Source organism: Gopherus flavomarginatus, chromosome 20 (genome assembly GCF_025201925.1).
Source record: "Gopherus flavomarginatus isolate rGopFla2 chromosome 20, rGopFla2.mat.asm, whole genome shotgun sequence".
NCBI lineage: Eukaryota > Metazoa > Chordata > Testudines > Testudinidae > Gopherus > Gopherus flavomarginatus.
In genome coordinates, this window is record NC_066636.1 from 22,588,658 (window position 1) to 22,610,568 (window position 21,911).

Sequence of the window (21,911 nt, forward strand, 5' to 3'; positions counted from 1 at the left end):
GGGAGGAGCTGGGCCTCAGGACTTTGTAGGAAGAGCTCAGAATCCTGCAGGATCCTGGGATGACTGAAGACAAAGGCCAAAGGTCCAGGGCCGCCGTCACTGTGAATTCATTTATCGCAGCGCAATGGTCTCACCACCCTTCTGAGCTGGTGGTGCTTTACGCCCACTTTCCACAGGTGTAAAAAAAGGCACAAGACATGGGGCAGCAAAGAACCGGGCCCACCAAGGCCCTGCAGCCACCAGGCCTGCGGGGAGCCAGAGATCTGCATGCTAATCGTGTGCGACTGTGACGAAATCAATTCCATTTGACCCCTGAGCTCCATCATGTCACTGGGGGCTGAAAAAGCCCTTTGGGCAGCTGTGGGAGAGAACAGGGTGGCCCTGCGAAGAGACTCACGTGCCAGAGAAGGGGACTATCCTCCAAAGGGGGACCCAGTTGGGCTCGTCTATGTACCTGACTTGCTGTGAGGCACAGAACGAGGACATCCAAAATCCTTGGGGGCGGGGCGGGAGAGGCAGCTGGGACACCTGTTAACAAGCATCGTCGTCAGCCACAGCAACAACCAGCAACGAAAAAGGATCTCGAGCCACGGACAATTGAAGAGGGGCCTGGCCCATGGCAGCCGACGGAAATGCTCCCCATGACAGGTGCAAGAGTCACCGGGGTTTGGATCAGCCCCTTGAACCAAAGCCATCTGGCTGCTTTGCCATCTGGCTGGCAATCTGGGCCGGCTTATTCGACTCCCAAGGAAGTGAGTAGAGGGTCTTTCCCTGAGAGTTGGCCCCTTCAATCAATGGGAGTCTTTTCCTGGGCTGAGGCCCTTAACTTAGCCAGTTTTCAGCACCCTTGCTCTCCTAGCAATCCCAGGATATGCACGCACCTGTGGCCAGGCCCTGAGCCCCCATTCCTGGTTGCGCTTGGGAGCTGCCGTCTCTGAGAGCCGGGCGTTTCATGTGAACGATCAGCATCTCCATTGACCTCTGTGCAGTCATGCTGATTTGCATCAGCTGGGGACCCGGCCCAGCGCCTCTCCCAAGCTGTGGCCGGTGGGATGTGCTAGAGATGCATGCACCAGACTGGAACTGAAATGCGAGGTTTCCAACCACCTCGTCTGTTGGGGAAGTAGAAGGCAGATGAGCTACTCGGAGAACGGAGAAGTATTTGCACCCAGTGCTTTTATTATAGACCTGTTCAGGGAGCCAAATTCTCCCTATAGGCAGGTAATCCAGCCAGCAACCCTGTGCAGTCCAGGCCAGGACTCAGTGGGGCCACGCTCGGCAGGACACATTGCGAGCTGCAAGGCCAGAGGGAACCACAGGGTCTGTCTGTGTCCAGCAGCTTGGGTAAAGAATCTCCTTTATATTCATCACAGACTAGCCCTGAGTCTTCTCTACACAGAGGGTGCAATTTTCATTAACTCTTAGGAGGGTTGCAAATTTGTACCTGCAGGCAGCACTATGCCCAAACTCTCCTGCTTAGACAACGCATCAGGCCCAGCTTTCACCGAAGGAGGTTGTTGGCTGCCGAAGCCATGGAGGGAGGCAAGCACCAAACACAAGATGGCCACACACGGACATCAGCCAGATGATATTCAGACCCATGGAACAATACTGGATGAACTGGTCTGATATGATTCACGAACACTGCCAGTAAATAGGACAACAATGAAAAGGAGGGGTCACAGCACGACCAAACACCGGACTAGATAGAACCATCAGTATTAACAAGAGGTGCGTTTGGGGGGAAAGGGTGTCCAATGGATAAGGCAGTAGGCAATGAGACCCAGATCCTTAAAATCAACAGGAGTGAGGTGCCTACGTACCTCTGAGGATCTGACCCTGAGTCAAGGATCCTGGGTTCGAATCCTGGTTCTGCCAATAATTTGTGAGTCAGTTGTTATGCCTCATGTCCCTCTCTATGAAAGGGGGACACTGAACAGAGCTGGTCAAAAGTTTTCCTTCTACTTCTCTTTTTCTGCGGAATTTGGGTTTGCGACTCTATGAACGTTTTTGCAGAAAGCATCTGCTGTCCTAGAAACATTTTGGTTTTTCATCACAGACCCGAGAAACTCAAAGAACAATATTTTCCCAGCCCAGGACCACACGTATTTCAGACTCCAAAAAAAAAGTCTCCATTTTCTGCTGAAAACATTGATGAAAAGGATTCCTGCCCCCTTTCCGATGACATTTTCTAGGAGGGGAGAAACCCCCTTTCCCAAGAAGCTAATAATAATCCTGGCCCCTGGTGGCAAAGAGATGGCTGAAAAGAGGGAAGTGTTGCTGACAAGAAGGAACGATTATTTTTGATTTAAAAAAAACCCTCAAGGCAAAAAAACAAAGGAAGAGCTTTGACATAAGGGACTGTTTTGTTTCAGAAGGACAAAGCAGGGCAAGGGGAAATGTCAGGTGTTTCCTATTCAGCAGTTCTGGAAATTCAAGGAAAAGGATTCATCTATTCCCAAGAGACAAATTAAGCCATTCTCCAGCTGAAGCACCTTCCACCAGAGCATCTCAAAGCACCTTACAAATCCCAGGGTGAAATCTGCCCAGGAGCAGACGGCTGGCCTAAGATCTAGGCACCAAATAAGCTCGTGCAGCTGCCCAAATATTCACACCAAGGAATCCAGGACAATCCAGTGGCTTCGCCTGAGGCCCCTGGTGAATCGTGGTGAACCATGAGCAAATTCACAGGAACTCTGATTTATCTGGGGCTGGTTCCTGGCTGGAACAGCTGAGGACTGAGTTGTGCAGAGTTTGCAAGCGCTCCACTTGCGAGACGGAGGAACTGAAAGCTGCTGATATGAAGCTAGGAGCCAATGAGTGGGAACCACCTTCTTCCAAAACAGCTGAGGGAGCAGTTTAGAGAGAGGCTGGACGGCACATAGTAAACTTCCCCAGATTCATCGGAAAGGCAATGTGTGGTTCTAGAAGGAAGCGAAACCAGTCACGGGAAGGTTGATATCCTTCTGGCAGCTGCCATGGGCATAATTCTCCTTGGGGTCATTAGATCTCTGGAGGCGGGGGCCGTATTTGGCCCAAACCACCCATCCTGACTGGTCCACGGGACTTCTCTTCCCACATCAGTGCAGCCACTCCCTAACGCCTGCCCCTACAGTGATGTTTACAAGTGAGCCGGAGCCAGGAGGAGGGCAGCTGGGGTAGATAGTGATACATCATTTACAAACAAACAAACCCGGCACCAATAAAACGGGTATCAATCATTGCCTAGCTACCCAGAACCCTAGACGCGATGGCCAAAAGGGACGACTGTGGCCATCTAATCTGACCTCCAGCATAGCAAAGCCAGAGGCTTTCACCCAGCAATTCTTGCACTGAGCACCCACAAGTTGTGGGTGAGCTAGAGTGGGTCTTGGACAAATGCAGCCAGTCTCAATGTAATGACTTCAAACACTGCACCACATCCCTAAGTACATTGTTCCAAGGGTCAGTTACCCTCTTAAAGACACGTATCTACTAGGAATCGGCGGTTAAGTCTCAGGTGTTCAGGCACTTAACTTCCATTGATTTCAATGGCACGTAGACACCGAAATACCTTTTACGGTCTGGGCTGCAGTGCCTCAGATGCTAATAGCTGTGAGGCTCTGCTCTGGAACCAGCAACCTACCCGTGAAAAGCTCTGCGGCCCATTGCCAGCCCCCAAGCTCTCTAGCTCCTCCACCACCTGCAATACCAATCAGTGAGTCTCATGCAGAAGGCAGCTTGTCCTACAGGACCTGAGCCCTCCCTGGGTGACTGAAATCCCACCTCTAGTGAGTCTGTGGAGTTTCACCATTGATGTCCCTGGGGCCAGGATTTCCCCCCAGGTGCGACACACAATGGGTTAAAACAAAACCGAATGGGTACGGTGTGAATAGGGCCTAGAGGGCCCCAGTGAAGAGGTGAGGCAGGGGAATGAGATCCAGTGCAAACCCTGCCCCTGCACGGGAATGGGCTCTTCCCACCTTGCTCCAGTCTCAGTGGTTTTGCTTCTGCTGGCATCTGAAGGCCGAGGGGCAGCCACTGTGCCCCTCACTCTGCATTTGCAAGCGGAGGAGCAGATCTTGATCCCATCAGATACCAGGGGAGCAAGATTCAGCCCAGAGGAAATGAAAAACATGCTCCAAACAAGTGTGTTTCCGTTCTGGGGGCCGCCAGTCTGACTGGCACAAGACAGCACAGGGCTGGGGAAATTTGGCAGCTGCTGCGTCCCATCAAACTGTGTGAGAGCCACTCATGACCCAATCTCCAGCCTGGATGGGCTGGAAGGAGGCACATGAGCTTCCACGTGACAGATGTTAGTCATTGGCTTCCCAGGAGAACACAATGGAGAGACGGTGTTGGAGACAACACTGTTCCGTACAAGTCAACAGATCTCCTGCATATAGGACGAGTGTGGAACTATCTGTTGTGTGATAAGAGCTTGTCTACGTGGGGAATTGACAACAGAACTGTAGCTGTGCTGGTATAACACCCCATGTGGAGACACTGTGCTGGAACAGAAGTGACTTTATTCTGGTACACATTAACAGCCTATGCATCCGATGAAGTAGGCTGTAGCCCACGAAAGCTTATGCTCAGATAAATTTGTTAGTCTCTAAGGTGCCACAAGGACTCCTGTTCTTTTTATAAACAGCCTGGTTCTCATTGATAATGAGGCCCCTTTACAAGGCTCCGGAAACCTAGAGCAGCCTTAAAGTGAATTTTTACCCCTTTAAAGGCTCCTTGGTGTGGCCAGAATGGTGCAAATGGCCCTGGGGTATGTCTACACTACCGTGGTGGGGTCATGCTGCTGCAGCGCTGTAATGCTGACCATGGTACTGGCTGTTTCCAAATCCCAGCAGATACTTCGGCGATGGTCATATAAGTACCTAGATCGATAGCTGCCCTTTCCATGGTCCGAATGCAGACTCCGTCTTGCCCTCCCCCGCACCATGCTGGGAACAGCTCAGTTCTGAAGATGCTGCCTCGTTCTCCAGTTCTGCAGAGATCATAGGTTGAAACCCGCTGCATTAGAGAGAACCTTACAGTCATAATGGAAATCAGACCATTTCAGCCAATCAGTGAGCAGGGCTTTGAAGATGTATCACTAGATGCATGAGTCAGTAACTGCATAGCTAATCCCAATTCAACACGATACTCTAATATGAAAAGTACTCTCAAATATCCAGTACTTTTATTTCTCTTTACTGTGGAGAAATATCTCCTTTAGACAAAGCTTGCCCGGACGATTCTCCGATGAACAGGGGCATTTCACTGGAGATTCTGGGGACCATGCTACACTTGGGGGTGAAATCTGGACTCCACAGAAGTCATTGGCAAAACTCCCATTAACTTCACTGGGGCCAGGATTTCACCTGATAGCCTGCTCCCCCAGCCTCCCCGTCAGCCTGTCCACCTTCTCATCAGGCATCTGCGACACGAGGTTCTAGCCCAGCCGACAGTTTTATAGCATTTTTCTGTGCAGCAGGTTCACAAGGACCACGGCATTGATCTCGAGTCCCAGGAACAGCGCCCCAATAATGGCTTTCAAACGGCAAGGACTGGGAGCCGCTCCTGCAACGGGGAAAAGTCAGAGTCAGGGGGATCGGACTGACCAGCCTGAATCCGCGTTCGCACTAAGACCCCTTTACTTCGCGCTGGCAATGTAAAGGGGCCTGGAAGTGGGAGCGAATTCCAGCTTTGCTCACTGCTTTGGCAGCGTACGTATCGCTCTGTCTGGGGACCTGGTTCTCCGGTCAGTTACGCTGCTGTAAATCAGGAGTAGCTGCACTGACACCAGTAGAGTTAGCATAAAGCTGGTGTAAGCGAGCAGACAGACATGCCCTGCTGATAACTCACCTCCACTTTGACAGATGCTCTGCAGGTAAAGAGAGATGTTTTTCTGGTCCATGGGGTTGCTGGCCATGCAGGTGAAGGTCAAGTCTAGGGGGTTGGGCTGCAGAGACAGGTGAAGGGTTCTGCCATCAGGAGTGAGCTGGTACCGCTCCAAATTGCCCAGGTCTCGAGGTGGGTTCCCTCTACTCCAGGAGACATTAACCTCTTCCCTGCCAGACACCTCACACTGCAGAGTGACATTGCACCCAACTGCCGTGCTGGAGAGCGAGTGACTCTTTATCTCCGGCACTGGAACAGGCTCTGCATACAGAAGAAATAAAATGAGAATGAAAGACTCTGGGGGCCTGCTTCTCGTTGACACAGAAGGTGTCTACACTGGGGAATAAATAACCACATGGCAGCGAGTGTCAGAGCCCGAGTCAGCCAACTCGGGGGCCTGCTATGGTGCTCGGGGAAGCAGCGTAGACATTCCTGCAGGGGCTGGAGCTCGGGCTCTGAGACCCATTCCCACCGCCAGATGTTGGAGTCTGGGCTCCAGCCCCGAGCAGGAACTTCTACGCTGCTATTTTTAGCCACATAGCTCAAGTCTCAGGAGCCAGAGTCAGCGACCTGGGCTGTGAGTCAGGTGACCCGGGCTGTGAGACTGGCTGCCACGGGCCCCTTTTTTGTGTGCAGTGTAGATGTATCGTAAGGGCTCTTTACATGCCTCTGGCTGCACAAAAGGGCCTTACGGCGGTCCCACTTTACACCCCTGAAGGCCCCTCTGCACTGCCAGAGTGGGGCAAAGGAGAACTGATGTAAATGAACAGAGCCTCCAGGAGGCTGCCACTAACAATGGGCCAATGTAAGCCAGCTTGATGCTATGAATGGTTTGCAAGGAGCTGGGCAGAGCTGGGTGAATATGGGATGTGATTCCTGGGGCAGTGCTAAGAGACACAGGGACACCTCACGGGAATCAGATCTGACTCTCCTGGGGAGTTCCATCCTCCAGCAAACACACAGCATGGAGTCACTGCAGCTCCTTCACAAGCAAGGAGCACCACTAACAGGCAGGGCTAAGAGACTCAGGCCATGGCTACACTGGAGAGTTGCAGTGCTGGTGGTGGGTTTACAGTGCTGCAACTTACTCACCGTCCACACTTGCAAGGCACATACAGCGCTGCATCTCCCTGGCTGCAGCGCTGGCTGTACTCCTGCTCTGCCTGGGGTATAAGGATTGCAGCGCTGGTGATGCAGCGCTGCTCCGCAAGTGTGGCCACCAAAAGCACTGTAATTGGCCTCCGAGGTATTCGGAGGTATCCCAGAATGCCTGTTAAGCCACTCTGCTGTTTTGTTGTGAACTCTGGGCTCCCGGAGCTGCTTATCACAGCTGGTAGCTGTCAGTGTGGCCACACTGCAGCATTTTCCCTACACAGCTGTCCAAAGACAGCTGTAACTCCCAGCGCTGTACAGCTGTAAGTGTAGCCATACCCACAGGGACACTTCACGGGAATCAGATCTGACTCTCCTGGGGAGCTCCATCCTCCAGCAAACACACAGCATGGAGTCGCTGCAGCTCCTTCACAAGCAAGGAGCACCACTATCCTCACTGGGGTGGCTTGGATGGAATCTGCAACAGAGGGGGTGACTGTGCACAGTGGAGCCAGGGAACAGCTATGCAGGTAGCTGGGTCATCACAATATGAACCCAGCATACAATATGCAGCTGTGACCATAACCGGGCCATGCTCCCAGCATCCACCCTACAGCTATGCATTCAGCTCTGTAACGAGCAGGGCCATCACCGTGTAGCAGTGTGTGCCACAGGAAAAGGGGGCTCACAGACTCACCCCTAGAAATTAGCCCCCTGGCACCAGCCTGGCCCTGGAACCACCTGATATAGGTTCAAATTCCTGGAGGGAGGTTCTCAGTTATGCAGAACTGAAGGACTGCATTACAGCCTTCCTCCCGCACATCCTCCTCCCTGCCTTGTGCAGGCTGGGAAAAACTCAATCCCAATGCACGTATTTCCTTCGCAGGACACAGCAGGGCATGAGCGAGGAGTTATAATCCACGGGTCCTGGGGACCAGGCCAAAGGAACACGCATTTATTAAGTGCCCTGGAAGGTGATTTCACTTGTTCAAACTTCAGTTACACACAGTTTTAAACAGTCACTTACCATAGACCGCGAGGAGAAAGACCTGTTCCTCCACAGTTGCTGGTACTATCTTAATCCGGGCCTCATAAACTCCGCGATCGTCCAGCTCCAGAACCTTGATCCTCAGCGAGGTCTCGTTGTACTTTTCTAGCCTCTGCTTAAATCTATCACTTGGATCGGGTCGCTCAAACTTCCCCCCAGTGCACTCAGCCAGCTGGATCGTCACATCTGACCCAGCACGAAAGCTCCATTCGATTTCTTTCACCTTTTTCCCGGGGGATAGATCCACAGACAGCAAGACCGATCCTCCCAGAATCCCATTCACCTGGTGGTGGGGAGTCAGTGCTTGGAATAATCCAGGATCTGAGAAACAGAGTCCAGGAGATCAACGTTGCGGGGAGCAGGGGTAGGGGTGAGCACTGATTTCCCCACTTGCTGCAGCACAAGCCAGAGAGAACAAACTAACAGGAGTCCATCCCTATCCTCAGCTGCAGGGTCTGATTTTGGCCTCAGACCTGACACTAGAGACTTTTACCCTCGGTGTTTCTAGGGCAGCCATCGCCATAGCATCCGGGCACCTCACAATCGTTCATGCCTTTAACTTCCCAATCCCCACTGTCAGACAGGGCAGTGCCATTATGCCCATTGTACGGCTGGGGAAACTGAGGCATGGAGAGTCTAAGTGACTCATCCAAGGTCACACAGAGAATGTGTGGCAGAGCAGGGAACTGCACCCTGGACTCCCAAATCCTAGGCTAGTGCTCTAACCACTAGGATATCCTCCCTCTCTGCTGCTCTTTTCCACTTCCCCCTAGGAATCCCAATACCCTACATATCCATTTCTGTTCCCATCAGCTCTGGGGACCAGAACTGCCTCCTGGTGACACCCCCCACCCAACCCCAACTCAGGGGAGACAAACATCTCACCGACCCCTGGCACAGAGCTCGGGGAAGAGGAGCTAGGCCCAGCAACTGTTCCTGGCAGGGAACCAGCGAGCAGAGTAAGGAGGGAGCCCAACACACACTGCTTTCAGTTACACTGGTGTAAATCCAGGGTCACTGAACTGAGCTCACGGGAGCGCCTCTGGATTTGCACCAGTGTAAGTCTGGGCCCAGGGGCTGTGGTTTCCATGTCTCCCAGCCGTAAGGGCCCCATCACTCACCTGGGGCTCGGAGAGCTAGAGCCAGGACAGCAAGCAGGGGGAGCCGGGTGCTGGCCAAGCCCATGCTCTTGCACAGGGTGGATTTGCCTCCTGGGAGCTTTGCTTCCCCTGTGACTGGTGAAGGCGCTGAGACAACAGTCACAGCTACACAGTAGCAGCAGCAGCTCCTGCAGACCACAAGCTCTAGGTGTTACTTCCTTCTCCAGTCATTGCCTCTTCGCAAAAGTCCACCTCGCCTCCCTCCCACTACAGCACTTTACAAACAGCAGCAGCTTTAGCCCCACAGGTGCCTGCGGGTGGGGTTGGCCATTTTGCAGATAGGGAAACTGAGGCACGGAGCGCCCGGTTGGGTCTGGCTCCTGACCAGGTAGTGCAGTGGAAAGGGGAACGTAATGAGCCTCCCATCCCGTCAACCACTCACCCTCTTTTCAGTCGCTGCCCTTCCCTTGGCCCGAGCACAAGGACAGCTACCCCGGGGAGGAGGAAGGCGAGGTTCTCCCTGCTAGCCATGGTGTTATGCCCCCCTGCACCGGGGAGCACCCAGAATTCAAGGCTCTGCACGGAATTCCCATTAGGTCAGTGAGGCTGCAGCCCCCACCCTGACATGGGCCAGTAGTTCTCCAGTCTTTCTGGAAGTGATGCTTTAGCCAGATACAAGCCCTGGGCTCTGTGCAGGATGACGGGGTGGAATTCCCTGCTCTGTGCTAGGCAGCAGCTCAGCCTCGGGTCGGTCCCTCCTGGTCGTCAGATCTGAACTGTGAAGGCCTGATTTATGACTGGCCCTAGCAGTGCCCAGCGCAGAACCATTTCCCGTTCCCCAGCACGTGCCTTAACCACAAACCCAGACAGCCACCCACCGCAGGGACAAAGGCCCCCGCTTGGGAATCCATGTGCTCAGCAGGCCGTACCACCCCACTCCCTCCACGAGGAATCCCTTGTTTCCTCAACCCCACAGAGCAGGCTGAGACAAAGAGGAACCCTCCGTGGCAGGGTCTGCCCAGATGGAGCAGCTCTGCCCAGGATTCCTGTGGGGATAGTGGAACTCCCAGGACTCACTCGCCCTGACTTGGGGGAGCTGAAGTGGTCACAGCACCGACTAGCACAATGGCTGCAATCCAGCTGCTCAGAGAGGAGGGAAAGATGAACACTGTCCCACATGGATACGTCCCCTCTCCAGAGTGCTAGGGAGACTGGTGGTTCTGGAACGCCACCTCCATCTGGGTTCAAGTGAGAGAGATTTGGAAGCCAGGGATGGAGCTGAGGGCTGGTAAACTCAATGCCTAAGTGATGAGTGTTTTAGAAACGTGATGACAGGTAGCTGTGTGTGGGGAGGGATGGATGGGTGGGTGAGTACGGGGGTAGCCGGATAGACAGACAGCTAGTCCTTGTGATCAGAGCCACTCCCCACCTCCCATTTGGCTGTGACAGCTCTGGGTATTTTGTGAGCAGACAGGCTGGCGGGCCCAGACCAACGTCAAAACCACATCTCCCTGACAACAGCAACACGTCTCTCGTTGTCAAGAGCGGTGGCCTTGCTCAGACATTCAACTACTGGCCTGCAGTGTCCGATCAGTCTGATTCCCAGGGACCCCAAGGCCCCTTCTCACCCCTCTGGCAGCATGAAGGGGCCTCGAAGAAAGCGTCAGTTACAGTCACACTTGCCCTGGAGCCGTTTCAAGGGCCCTGAGCATCAACTGGCTGAGCCTAGAATCCCCACTTCATTCAGAAGCCTACATGCGACTTGACCCCATTTGTCCCCTTCCTGGATCTCCCTCAGCCCCCTCACCTTCTCTCTCCTCTCCCTGGACTAGTCACCCCAGCTCTGCTGACTCTGCAGGTGGCGTGAGGCTGCTCCACCCTCCCCACTGACTGAGAGCCACGGATATGATTCAACAGGCCCCACAGCAGACTGCAACGCCTCTCGCCATATCCCCGAGGGCTGGAAAGCACTGGAGAGGAGGCCACGGATTGGAGGAGGAGGAGAGCGGAGGGTGGAATTCACCCCTAAGCAGAGGGTGAGGCTGATGGAGAGGGCTCCAGGCACATCCCATGCAGAGGGGGGTGAAGGAAGGGTTGTGCTGGCCGAGTTTCAGTAGCTCAGAACTGGATGGTCTATTTGGCAGCAGCTCGAGAGCCTCCCCCTCCATCCTGGCAGCACAGCACATCCCATCCCAGGAGGGGGCACCCAGCTGGCCTCTCTTCTCTCCCTCCTCTGCGTCTCTCCCACACGTCACACTGGGCTAAGCTTTCTCACCCACTCTGCTCCTCCCCACCTCTCTGCACTCAGAGATCCAGCCCCAGCTCCAGGGTCCCGAAAGACCAGCTAGGGACCTGCCTGGGTCTAAGCAGCAACATGATCCCTGATCATCATAGGCACCTGTCATGCCAACCAGCGGAAGGGCCCTGACATGTCATGTGAAATAATCATCCACATGGTGCAAACTGATCTGTGCAAGGCATGAGAGGAACACAAAGCCGCTCTATATTCACTGAATGAAACTGAAAGGAGAAGCATTTCCTTTTACAGAGAACACGGCTGTGTACCATCCATCCAGGGTCTCTCTCTATCCACCCACCCTCATCCACTTCTCTCTCTCACACACAATGGTACACCTTTGTGTTTCAACGCTGCTATTCTGCAGGCTCCTCTCGCCTTTTTAAAGCCCCCATCACCATGCTATGTGGGTACCAAAACACGCAAGCCTTCACGGCCTAGGTTAAATGCAGCAGAGTCCTCCGTCATCAGAGGGTTAGCTCTGCCACCTAGTGGCACCATGGCAGTAGAATGTTTTGGTCATGAGAAGTTTTGGCAGGACAGAGAATCCCGTCTAAGATCAGAGAGGATGTGAACGTCTCGTTTCACTTATGCAGAAACCTCTGCACTAATGGTATTTAGTCAGCACCTGTGAGCCTTAATTCCACAACTCTCGTTATCTCAGATCTATCACTAAGCCACCCAAAAACCATCAATGGGGAACCCTTTTTGACTTTTACTTGCCTACACTGGATGTCAACCAGTAACCAATACAATTAAAGCTTAAAATCGCGTTACCAATATGGGCCAGCTAACCCCCTGGCATTACCTGTATTCTAAAACAGTTACACTAAAGTTAGTTAATTTTTTAAAATAGAAAATATCTACAATTTTAAAACCCTTCAATTATAGAAGCATCTTTTCCAATCTCCCATCCACCAGCAGGCACCATCGCTAAGGGGTAGGTAGATGAGCTGGGACATTTAAACCACTGAGGTTTGGTCTTAATTGTCTTTATTATTCAAGGGTTCATTATGCCACTGTACCAAGAGATGGCCGGGGAGCAAGACACCTCAGTGCAATCGACACTGTCATTGTGTTGGAGTTTTGTGGGTTTGTGAGTTTCACAAGCGATTAAAGGCTGGCCTGGTGAAGCTCGTATGTTGAAGCATACATGAGGCAAAAGAAGCAAGTAAGAGGCAACCAATAGCGTCCTTGTGCAGCACTCCGCTACAATAACAGCTGAAATCATTATAATCTGCATCCAGCAGAGGACTTCAAAACTCTTTAAGGATATTAATTAACGACCTTCTCACAAGCCCAGCAGGAAAGGAAACATCTCCATTTTGCATGTAGGGACGTGACTTGCTTTACATCACACAGTAAGTCAGTGCCAGAGCTACGAATGGGACCCAGGAGTCCTGAGTCCCAGTCTCTTCTTTAACCACTAGATAACACTCCCTTCCTAGAGCGGGGAAGACAACCCAGGAGTCCTGGCTCTCAGTCCTCTATCTAACCAATAGAGTTTAGAGAAACCAATAAAACCATGGAAATGCAAGAAGAGAATTAATCCTGAGATTCCCTGGGGTTAAGATGGAGACCCCGCCAGGGAAGGAATGGGATACACAGTGGCCTGTGTGCTTAATGGACATCAGGCATGCTGTTTTTCAGAAGGAGTCACAATCTAACCTAATAACCACCCTCTGCCCAGCTCTGGTGCCTTTCACCCAAGGACCCCAAAATGCTTCTGCCAGAATTACTTAATTTGCCACAGCCCGCCTGCTCGGAATACTTTAGTGATCATTTTGATTCCCATTTTACAGACAGGGAAACTGAGACAGAGGCAGGGGAAGTGACTTGTCCGAGGTCACACAGGGAGTCTGTGGCAGTAAAGGTCCCAGCAACACTCAGCTTGCAAGATTACAAAGGAGGATGAGGAAGGAGAGAACAGGACAGATTTACCTAGTCTGTTCCTTTCACCTCCTTCAACATCTGCAATGTGGTTTTGCTCTGACTCAGAGAGCGACAGCAGCTCAGCTGCTCTGGGGCTTTCTATCCAACACGTTACAGTAACACAGTAACGCAGCCACAATAATCGCCTCTAAGCCACAAGGACCGGGAGGAGTGGGGGTGGGGGGGGAGAGAAGGCCAGAGAGTGAGGGAAATATGTATCTGTGACAGGTCTGTGATATCCTGGACTTAGAGCAAAGAAAAAACAGGGTAGAAATAAAAATACAATACTATAAACCGCTCCTTTTCTAACAGAGCAGAGATGTGCTACATGAGGATTGGCTTAGAAAATGCCTGGAGAGATAGCTATTTATTTGAATTTATAATGAATGCAAAAAATCACCTATCCAAAGCCCTGGGGACAAGATTCTCAGCTGGCGTAAATCAAAGCAGCTCTATTGACATCAGTGATGCACCACTGATGATCTGGCCTGATAACGTGTCTCTGTTATCAATTAAAAACACAGCCATGTGACTACACGGAGCCATCAGCTCAAATCCAGGCAGTGATTAACCAGTTGTGTTCAGTTCTATACAGGTTCTTATCCTGTGTCCATCACTTGTGGCATCTGGGCCCCTTCGAGGGATAGAATATGTTGTGCCGGGCCTCCATGTGTGACAGACACCAAGACAATCACTGCCTCCCTCTTGCTGCAAACATCAGCCTTGCAGTGCTTCCAGCTTCCCAAAACCTGACAACCATATTTTTAAAGGTGGCCACTGATTTCTGGATGCCTCCGTTTTTGGAAGGCCAGTTGGAGCTGTCTCAGGGCTGAGCTTTTCAGCTGTGCCAAGAGCTCAATCCCAGCTTTGTCTCTCCTGTTTACCAGGGATCGCAGCCTGCCTGGAACTTTACACAACACACAGAGACTCCTACTGGCTGAACCCTGTAACTACAAGTACACCTATCGTATCACCAGGTAACCGCAGGAGTGACGGGATCAGGACCGTACATGAACATTGCAGTGTGGCCTGAGAACAACAAACCTGGGCAGGTCTGGACCAAGAGGGAAGTTCCCCAGCCCAAGCTTGACAATCAGGTCAGTCTTGAGCCAGGCATTCGTATGTGCTGTACATCACCACAGCGCAGTCCTAGAGACGCTGGTCACCGTGGAGAATGCACCTAATCCCAGTGGTACCATCCCCATCCAGGGAACTGCCAATGTTTTCTTTGAATCCGCATGGGGTGGACACTTGCCAGTCGCTTGGCCCATGTTAAAACATATCCATTATGAACAACAAGGTTCAAATATCAGCCACGTACCCCCTCGTCCTTTGCAACTTCTCTCCGGTGCGTTGGATCCAGTGTGTCCTTCCCAGACTCCCTGTGCAGATTAACTGGCTTGCTCACCACTTGCTCATGCACACCTGCGGATGAGACAAGCAGAGACAAGAGAGTGAGCAGGCTGAGCTGAGAGCAGCACAGCCCCATGGCCGAAGACCACAGCAGCCTTGGGAGCAGCAGAACAATGAGAAATGTGATGGGGAACAGGAGGTTTTGGAAGCTTTTTCACTCACTCAGTGGTGAAAATGACCAAGAGTAACAGCCCTTTGAGCACCAGCTGCCAGAGCAGCTACTGATCAGGTATCAGGGGGTAGTCGTGTTAGTCTGGATCTATAAAAAGCAGCGAAGAGTCCTGTGGCACCTTATAGAATAACAGATGTATTGGAGCATGAGCTTTCGTGGGTGAATACCCACTTTGTCAGATGAATTTGTCTGGCTTTAACCTTGAGCCATTGGTTCTTGCTCTGCCTCTCTGAGCTAGATTAAACAGCCCCTTAGCAGACAGCATTTTCTCCCCCTGAAAACATTTATGCCCCAAAATCAAGTCACCTCATTACATTTTTACCATGGTCATCTCTTTCTCGTGGTAAAAGCTGAGAACTGAAAAACACTCCCGGTTCCCCACCCCCAATTCGGTGACTCTATTAACAAGAGGGAATGATCCTCAAAGAAACTGCATCTTTACTGTTACCCACCAGAGGGAAGTGTGTCCCCAGGAAAGGAGCTGTCTTGGCTGTATGAAACGCAGCCTGGCTTCCTTCATCACAGAAGTGTATCAAAGTGACAGTCATGGCCATTTATCACCTGTTCGGGACAGAAAAGGAGTCGCTTTGCAAAGATTTACCACTCTAGCTCAGGCAACTGCTGCATCAACTGGAGCCTGGAACTCTGCCTAGTCCAGAATGATACCTCTGAAGCTTCAAATGCTGCTCATGGGGGGAAATTCATCTGCTGGGCAGAGGGCCACAACAAAGGTACATATATCAGCTAAGTCCTGCTTCTTGTATTGGCCTGAGTGGGGGGGAATTCCACCCATAATGCACCTCGCCACTTGTACAATGCTGCCAACAAAGGAGTCGTTCCTTCCTGATCCCTCCAGTGGTGATCACGTCATGCCCTGAAGCATGAGGATGAATCCCTTCCCCCACCACGTGAGCTCATTGATGGGGATTCCCGCTTTACCCCATTCCGCTGACCTCAGACACTGCTGAACAGTCCTGAGTGGTACTAACAGCTCTCCTTGAAGCTGATGGTGGGAAACACCAGCTCACTGCAGGACCAGGCCCTAAGGTATGAAACCCAAAGCTTCTGAGCGGTTCTACCTACTGCAGGGGAGGCCAACCTGAGTCTGAGAAGGAGCCAGAATTTACAAATGTACATTTCCAAAGAGCCACAGTAATACGTCAACAGCCCCCAACAGCTCCCCGCACCGATCCCAGCGCCTCCCTCCCACCAGCAGCCCTGCCAATCAGTGCCTCACGCTCCCTCCCGATCAGCTGTTTCCTGGCAATGCAGGAGGCTCTTGGGGGAGGAGCAAGGGCACGGCAGGCTCAGAGGAGGGGGCGGGAAGGGGTGGAGTGGGGGCAGGGCCTGTGGCAGAACCAGGGGTTGAGCAGTGAGGCCCCCCCGGCACATTGGAAAGTTAGAGCCTGTAGCTCCAGTCCCGGAGTCGGTGCCTAGAACCGCGTATTAACTTCTGAAGAGCCGCACGTCACTTCGGAGCCACAGGTTGGCCACCCCTGACTTACTGTAACCTGGTGGTGGCACCGTGCTAATTATAAAATGAGTTATTTTAAATCCTATATTTGATATAACAACCCTAGAATGAGAACATTGGATCAGTCACACCCATGCCCCATTGTGGGCCAGAAACCTCAGAAGAAGGCCCACAAAACCCCCTGGTACCTAGCTATGGTACTTATCTAATCCCCACCTCAGCAGCATCTGAGCACTTCACAATATATGGCCGCTCAACACCCATTGGATGCAGGGCATTGCTATCATCTTCGTTGTACAGATGGGAAACTGAGGCATGGGGAGGCTAAGTGACTTCCCAAGGTCACTCAGGAAGTGTGTGAAAGAGCAGGGTTTTAAACCAGGTCTCCCATAGCTGAGGCGCACGCCCTAACCACTAGACTATCCTGCCCCCGTAGGCAGCTAACAGAGGAAATTTGACTCGCTCAAAGTCATAAGACCAGGAACAGAACCCAGCTATCCTGTCAGTCACACATCCTAAACCACACTGCCTGCTAATGTGACTGTGCTAGATTCACGGGGCTGGAACCCAGGACCTCCTGTACGTAATGCAAACACAGTAACCACACCATAAAAGCAGTTGGCACTAGGTCACTGCGGCAATTCCCTATGCTCTTCTGCATTTGATGACGCTTTAACGATGCGCATTTATAACTGGGATTGCACTTTAACTGTCTGCACCCTGAGACCCTCAGCGAAGGGCCAGCAGAGCTTTGTAAATCAGATCATTCCCATACACATCCAGCCTGCCCAGAGCCGTATTTCTCACCTGGTGGAGAGCAGAGAGGAGTCGATACTCACTGAAGTGGCACCGGTCCCTGCTCTGCTGTGAGCAATGCACTCAGGGCTTGGCTACACTCGAAACTTCAAAGCGTTGCAGCGGCTCCCAGCGCTGCGGCACTGTTTACACTGGCACTTCACAGCACTGTATCTTGCAGCGCTCAGGGGGGTGTTTTTTTCACACCCCTGAGCGAGAAAGTTGCAGCGCTGTAAAGCGCCAGTGTAGCCAAGGCCTCAGTTCACCCTCCCCGAGCTGCAGGCCACTCACTGCTCTTCCTGCCGGTCGTCAGTTTGCAGTTTCAGTGAGTTCAGGTGCACTAGGCCTTGTTTCTTCCCCCTTAAGCAAGACAGCAGCAAAAGCTCCTTGTGGACAGGACAAAGGTGGTACTGGCGGGTAGGGGGAAGGATCTTAAAGGCAGTACAGGCGCTGGCCTGCCGGTTAGTAGTCTGTGTTAGGATAAAATCACCCCAGTTCTTCAACAGCTGCTCTGGCTCCCTCTTTGCCTCAAGGGGTTGCATTTGTCTGCAAGGCATAATACAATGAGCGTGACATTCCTCTTTTTTGACACCCCCACTTCCTGTCTCATTCCCCATCAGTTCCTATGCCCAGGAGCTTCAGCATTTCCAGGGCTAAGGCCTTAATCCAGGGGTGGCCAACCTGAGCCTGAGAAGGAGCCAGAATTTACCAACGTACATTGCCAAAGAACCACAGTAATATGTCCGCAGCCCCCCACCAGCTCCTAGTGCTTCCCACTCACCCACAGCCCTGCCGATCAGCACCTCCCTCTCCCTCCCCACACCTCCCGATCAGCTGTTTCGTGGTGTGCAGGAGGCTCTGGGGGGAGGAGGGGAAAGCGAGGGCATGGCAGGCTCAGGGGAGGGGGCAGGAAGAGGTGGAGTGGGGGCAGGGCCTGGGGCAGAGCCAGGGCTTGAGCAGTGAGCCCCCCCGGCACACTGGAAAGTTGGTGCCTGTAGCTCCAGTTCCAGAGTCAGTGCCTAGACAAGGAGCTGCATATTAACTTCTGAAGAGCCACAGGTGAGACTTACCCCTGCCCATATCTCTCTGGACCTCAATTTCCCATCTGTCCAAAGGGGAAAAGTAACCCTGCTTCTCTGCATCACTGCTGTGAGGATGAATTCATTAGTGTTTGCCAGGCACTCAAATCCTACAACAATGGGGGACTACACTGGGCTGGATTCCCTGGTACTCTATACCTTGTGCAGTCATTTACACCATTGCAAGGTAGATGCAAAACCCATCTCAGATTTGGTAGCCTTTGCATGGCGGCAAATGATCACATAAGGTGGAAAGCAATGGAGAGTCAAGATTCGGTGCACAGGCTCCCAAATATTAGACACTTCAAATTACATTTCCAGGTAATGCTACAATTTCCTGTTTTCCAGGGGATGAAAATCCTCCACAGGAGGCTTAATTCATTACTGTTTGTAAGATGCATTGAGCTTCTCAGATAAAAGATGCTACGGTGTTAAAGTACAAAGAGCTGTTATTGTGCATCATTCTGGCAAAGACCAAAAAAAAAAAAAAATAATGCTTTTCTCCCTCTCATAAAGGCATGTGTTGAGAAATAGGCCTTTCCTACCAGCATGCAACAGAATAAGCCTGCTGTGGGGAGTTGAGAGTGAATGCATGCAGGAGAGAAACGCAGTGTTTTATAATTTATCACTAACAGATAGTGATCAAGATTCACTTTTATAAAATATTCCCTTCTGAGGCTGGGCTGACAAAAAAAACAATACTTAGCACTTTACAAGCAGCATCTTCCTTAGGAGGGTCCCAGGGCACTTTACAAACCCTAATTAATTCTCTCACCCCTCCACTCCTGTCACCACAGCAGAAAGAAAAGGAGACTAGATTGGCTGACTGGAATGGATTTCACAAAGTGGCCTGCGGGATCATCCAACGACGGCTCTTCCCATAAGGAGGGCAATGTCTTCTAGGTTGCTTTACTGCATCGTGCTTGATCCTGTGAGATGCTAAGTGACTTCAGCTCCCAATGGGCACTCAGAGGGATCTGTGCCTGGTAGGTTCTCAGCACTTCAGGAGCAAATTTTCCAAGGGTCTGCTGAACAGTACCTGTAAAATTAGCGAGAACACTGGATGACATGCACCAAACCTCACATCTGTGCATACAAATGCAGATGAGTGTGCAAATGGCACACCAGGGCTCATGCAATAAGCAGAGAAAAATGACCCTCGGGAATATGCCCTACCCAGGGGACCTCACAAGCCAGTACAGAGTTGCCACAATGACTCCACACCAGCTGTGCTCCCAGCCCCCAATGTAGGGGGAAATCAAGGGTGTGGCTATAGTGCCATGCCCTGTGGCTAGTCTCTGCTTCCCAGAGCCAATAGAGGCCATAGGAAGCAGAGCAGCCTAAGCCTGGAGACTAGGCCAGCTCCTGCTATGGCCCAGAACACAGCCAAAAGTTGCAACCACTTGCAATTTTATCTCAAGTGCTGTCTCACAATACTTCATGCTTTTCTTAGAGCCCCCAGCTCCAGGAGTCATGTGAGAATCTCGGCTTCTATTTAGTTTTTTTAAGTTTCTAGCCCTCACAGTTACACAGAAAAGCTTAAAAACATGACCTGAGTGCAACCTAAAGCCAGGAGGAAACTCAAAAGAACCCACCATCCGTTCAGATTAAAATCTCCTGTTGTGTAAGCCAGTTTCATGATTTTGGTGAGTTTCCCCGAATTCTGAACCCTTGGGGTTGACAATGCTTCAGTTAAGGCTCACAAATACCCTTAACTCTGCCCCTGGCTGATGCTGGGCAGATCCCGCTCTCTGTCATTCGGGTTCAAGGGATTTCCTTTAGGCCTTTCAGTGGTGGCAGAGGAAAGACATCAAGGGTGGGTCCAAGTCCCCGGGGGGAGGGGAGTATGGAGAGGTGTCCGAGGGTCCCACAGGAGGAAGGGGGACCCGAGATCCCACAAGGGGAGAAAGTGGGAGGCTGGGGGCAGGTCCAAGGCCCCAGGGGGGAAGGGGCGGGTCCGAGGCCCCAAGGCCTTGGTGGACAGGGGAGGTGGGGGGGAGTCAGAGGCTCCGGGGGAGGTTCCCACTGGCCTGCCCCCGGGTTGCACGTAAGGCCGAAAGACCCGCCGGTGACGCGCTGCGCAGGCGTTCCCTGAGGCCGCCTAAGAACATTGCGCGACGCGCCCACAGAGGCCCTACACGGCCCTTCGCTCCCCTGGGCACCTACCAATGACGTTGTGGGAGGGGCTCTCTTGGAAGGCGGGGCGGAGGCCGAGCCCAGGCCAGGAAGGGGCGGGACCTAGAAGTGGCCCCGCCCCGTTACTCGGCTCAAGACGCCCCCGCCCCCTCGAGGCTGATCTCGCGAGGGCTCTGGGCAGTAGCCTCCAAATCTCGCGGGATGTCAAGGAGAGGGTGGGATTTGTTTTCTTGGCAGAGTGTCGTGGTCCACTAGCCTATGGGGAGCTGGGCTGGGACTTTCCTGGGGGAGGAGCCTTAGGGAGGGGCTGTGCTCCATGGGGGGGACCCCATAGGCTGGGGGAGGGGCTGTGCTCCATGGGGGGGAACCCTCTAGGCTGGGGGAGGGGCTGTGCTCCATGGGGGATGGGGGGAGCTCCATAGGCTGGGGGAGGGGCTGTGCTCCATGGGGGGGGCCCCATAGGCTGGGGGAGGGGCTGTGCTCCATGGGGGGGGCCCCATAGGCGGGGGGAGGGGCTGTGCTCCATGGGGGGGGCCCCATAGGCGGGGGGAGGGGCTGTGCTCCATGGGAGGGGACCCCATAGGCTGGGGGAGGGGCTGTGCTCCATGGGGGGGGACCCCATAGGCGGGGGTAGGGGCTGTGCTCCATGGGAGGGGACCCCATAGGCTGGGGGAGGGGCTCTTCTTCAAGGAGAGGTCCCCATAGAGGGAGGCAGGGTCTGTGCAGGCCTCCTAAAGGGAGTTGGAGTGGGGGAGAGCTAGGCTATGAGTAAGGCAGGGGGTGTTGGGTTTCCCCCAGGGGGGCAGTGAGAGTGGGGGGCAGGGACTGGAATCCAAGGGGGTTCTCCATGATGTAAGAAGCAGGTGGGGTGAGTGGGGTTCCCAAAAGGGTGTAGGGGCAAGTGTTGAGTTGCCCATGAGGTGGGAAGGTCAGGGTGGGATTTCCCTATGGAGTGTTGAGGGGCAGGGGCTGGACCCCAAGGGGTATAGGGTGAGCAGTGGGGTTCCCATGAGGTGGGAGGGCAGGGGCTGTTTGGCGCATTCATATTGCTACTGCTTGTCCTTCCCTTTAGGACACAGCCCATTGATGTGTAAGAGCTGGCAGAATCCCCATCACTGCCCAAGGGTCTCCTAATGCCAGCGCATCTCTCATTCCACCTTTCGTGCTGCTCAATTTCTTGTTGCCCTGCAGTGTTTTAAGTGATATCAGTGCGGGGGGAGGTACCAGCCTGACAACTCAGGCATTTGACAGGCTCTGAACAGGTTCAGCACAGCAGACCTCCCCTGTTTAACCCTGCACCTGTGCATCTCCCTCCTGCCCTGGAGGGAGTCCAGTCTGCATAGCCCATGGGTTCTCAGCAGGGGGTTCATGATGGTGTCCCTTCAATCCTTGGCCTATCAGCAGGGTTTCCACAGACTCAGGTGGCTGTGGAATATGGACACCAGACCCTTTAGGATGTAAACCACAAACACTGACTCCTTTTACGCATTCCACCAAACA

At 52.8% G+C, this 21,911-nt stretch overlaps 1 protein-coding gene across 1 annotated transcript; it reads right to left on the minus strand.

The window, feature by feature from the left end:
* Positions 1-4,488: 4,488 nt before the first annotated feature.
* LOC127038323 (T-lymphocyte surface antigen Ly-9-like) lies at positions 4,489-20,363 on the minus strand. Its single transcript, XM_050930909.1, has 7 exons — positions 19,871-20,363; positions 19,051-19,314; positions 15,380-15,488; positions 9,136-14,767; positions 7,994-8,335; positions 5,839-6,135; positions 4,489-5,553 (listed from the first exon to the last, which is right to left on the minus strand). Exons 4-7 carry the CDS (start codon positions 9,197-9,199, stop codon positions 5,444-5,446), a joined length of 813 nt encoding a protein of 270 aa, XP_050786866.1. The 5' UTR covers positions 9,200-14,767; positions 15,380-15,488; positions 19,051-19,314; positions 19,871-20,363; the 3' UTR covers positions 4,489-5,443.
* Positions 20,364-21,911: the final 1,548 nt, after the last annotated feature.

Coding starts and splice junctions, on each gene's coding strand:
- LOC127038323 (XM_050930909.1), bottom strand. CDS start 9,199: ATGGGCTTGGCCAGCACCCGGCTCCCCCTGCTTGCTGTCCTGGCTCTA. Junction 6,136..7,993: donor CTTTCTCCTCGCGGTCTATG/GTAAGTGACTGT, acceptor TTCTGTATGCAG/AGCCTGTTCCAGTGCCGGAG. Junction 5,554..5,838: donor GAGCATCTGTCAAAGTGGAG/GTGAGTTATCAG, acceptor TCCCCGTTGCAG/GAGCGGCTCCCAGTCCTTGC.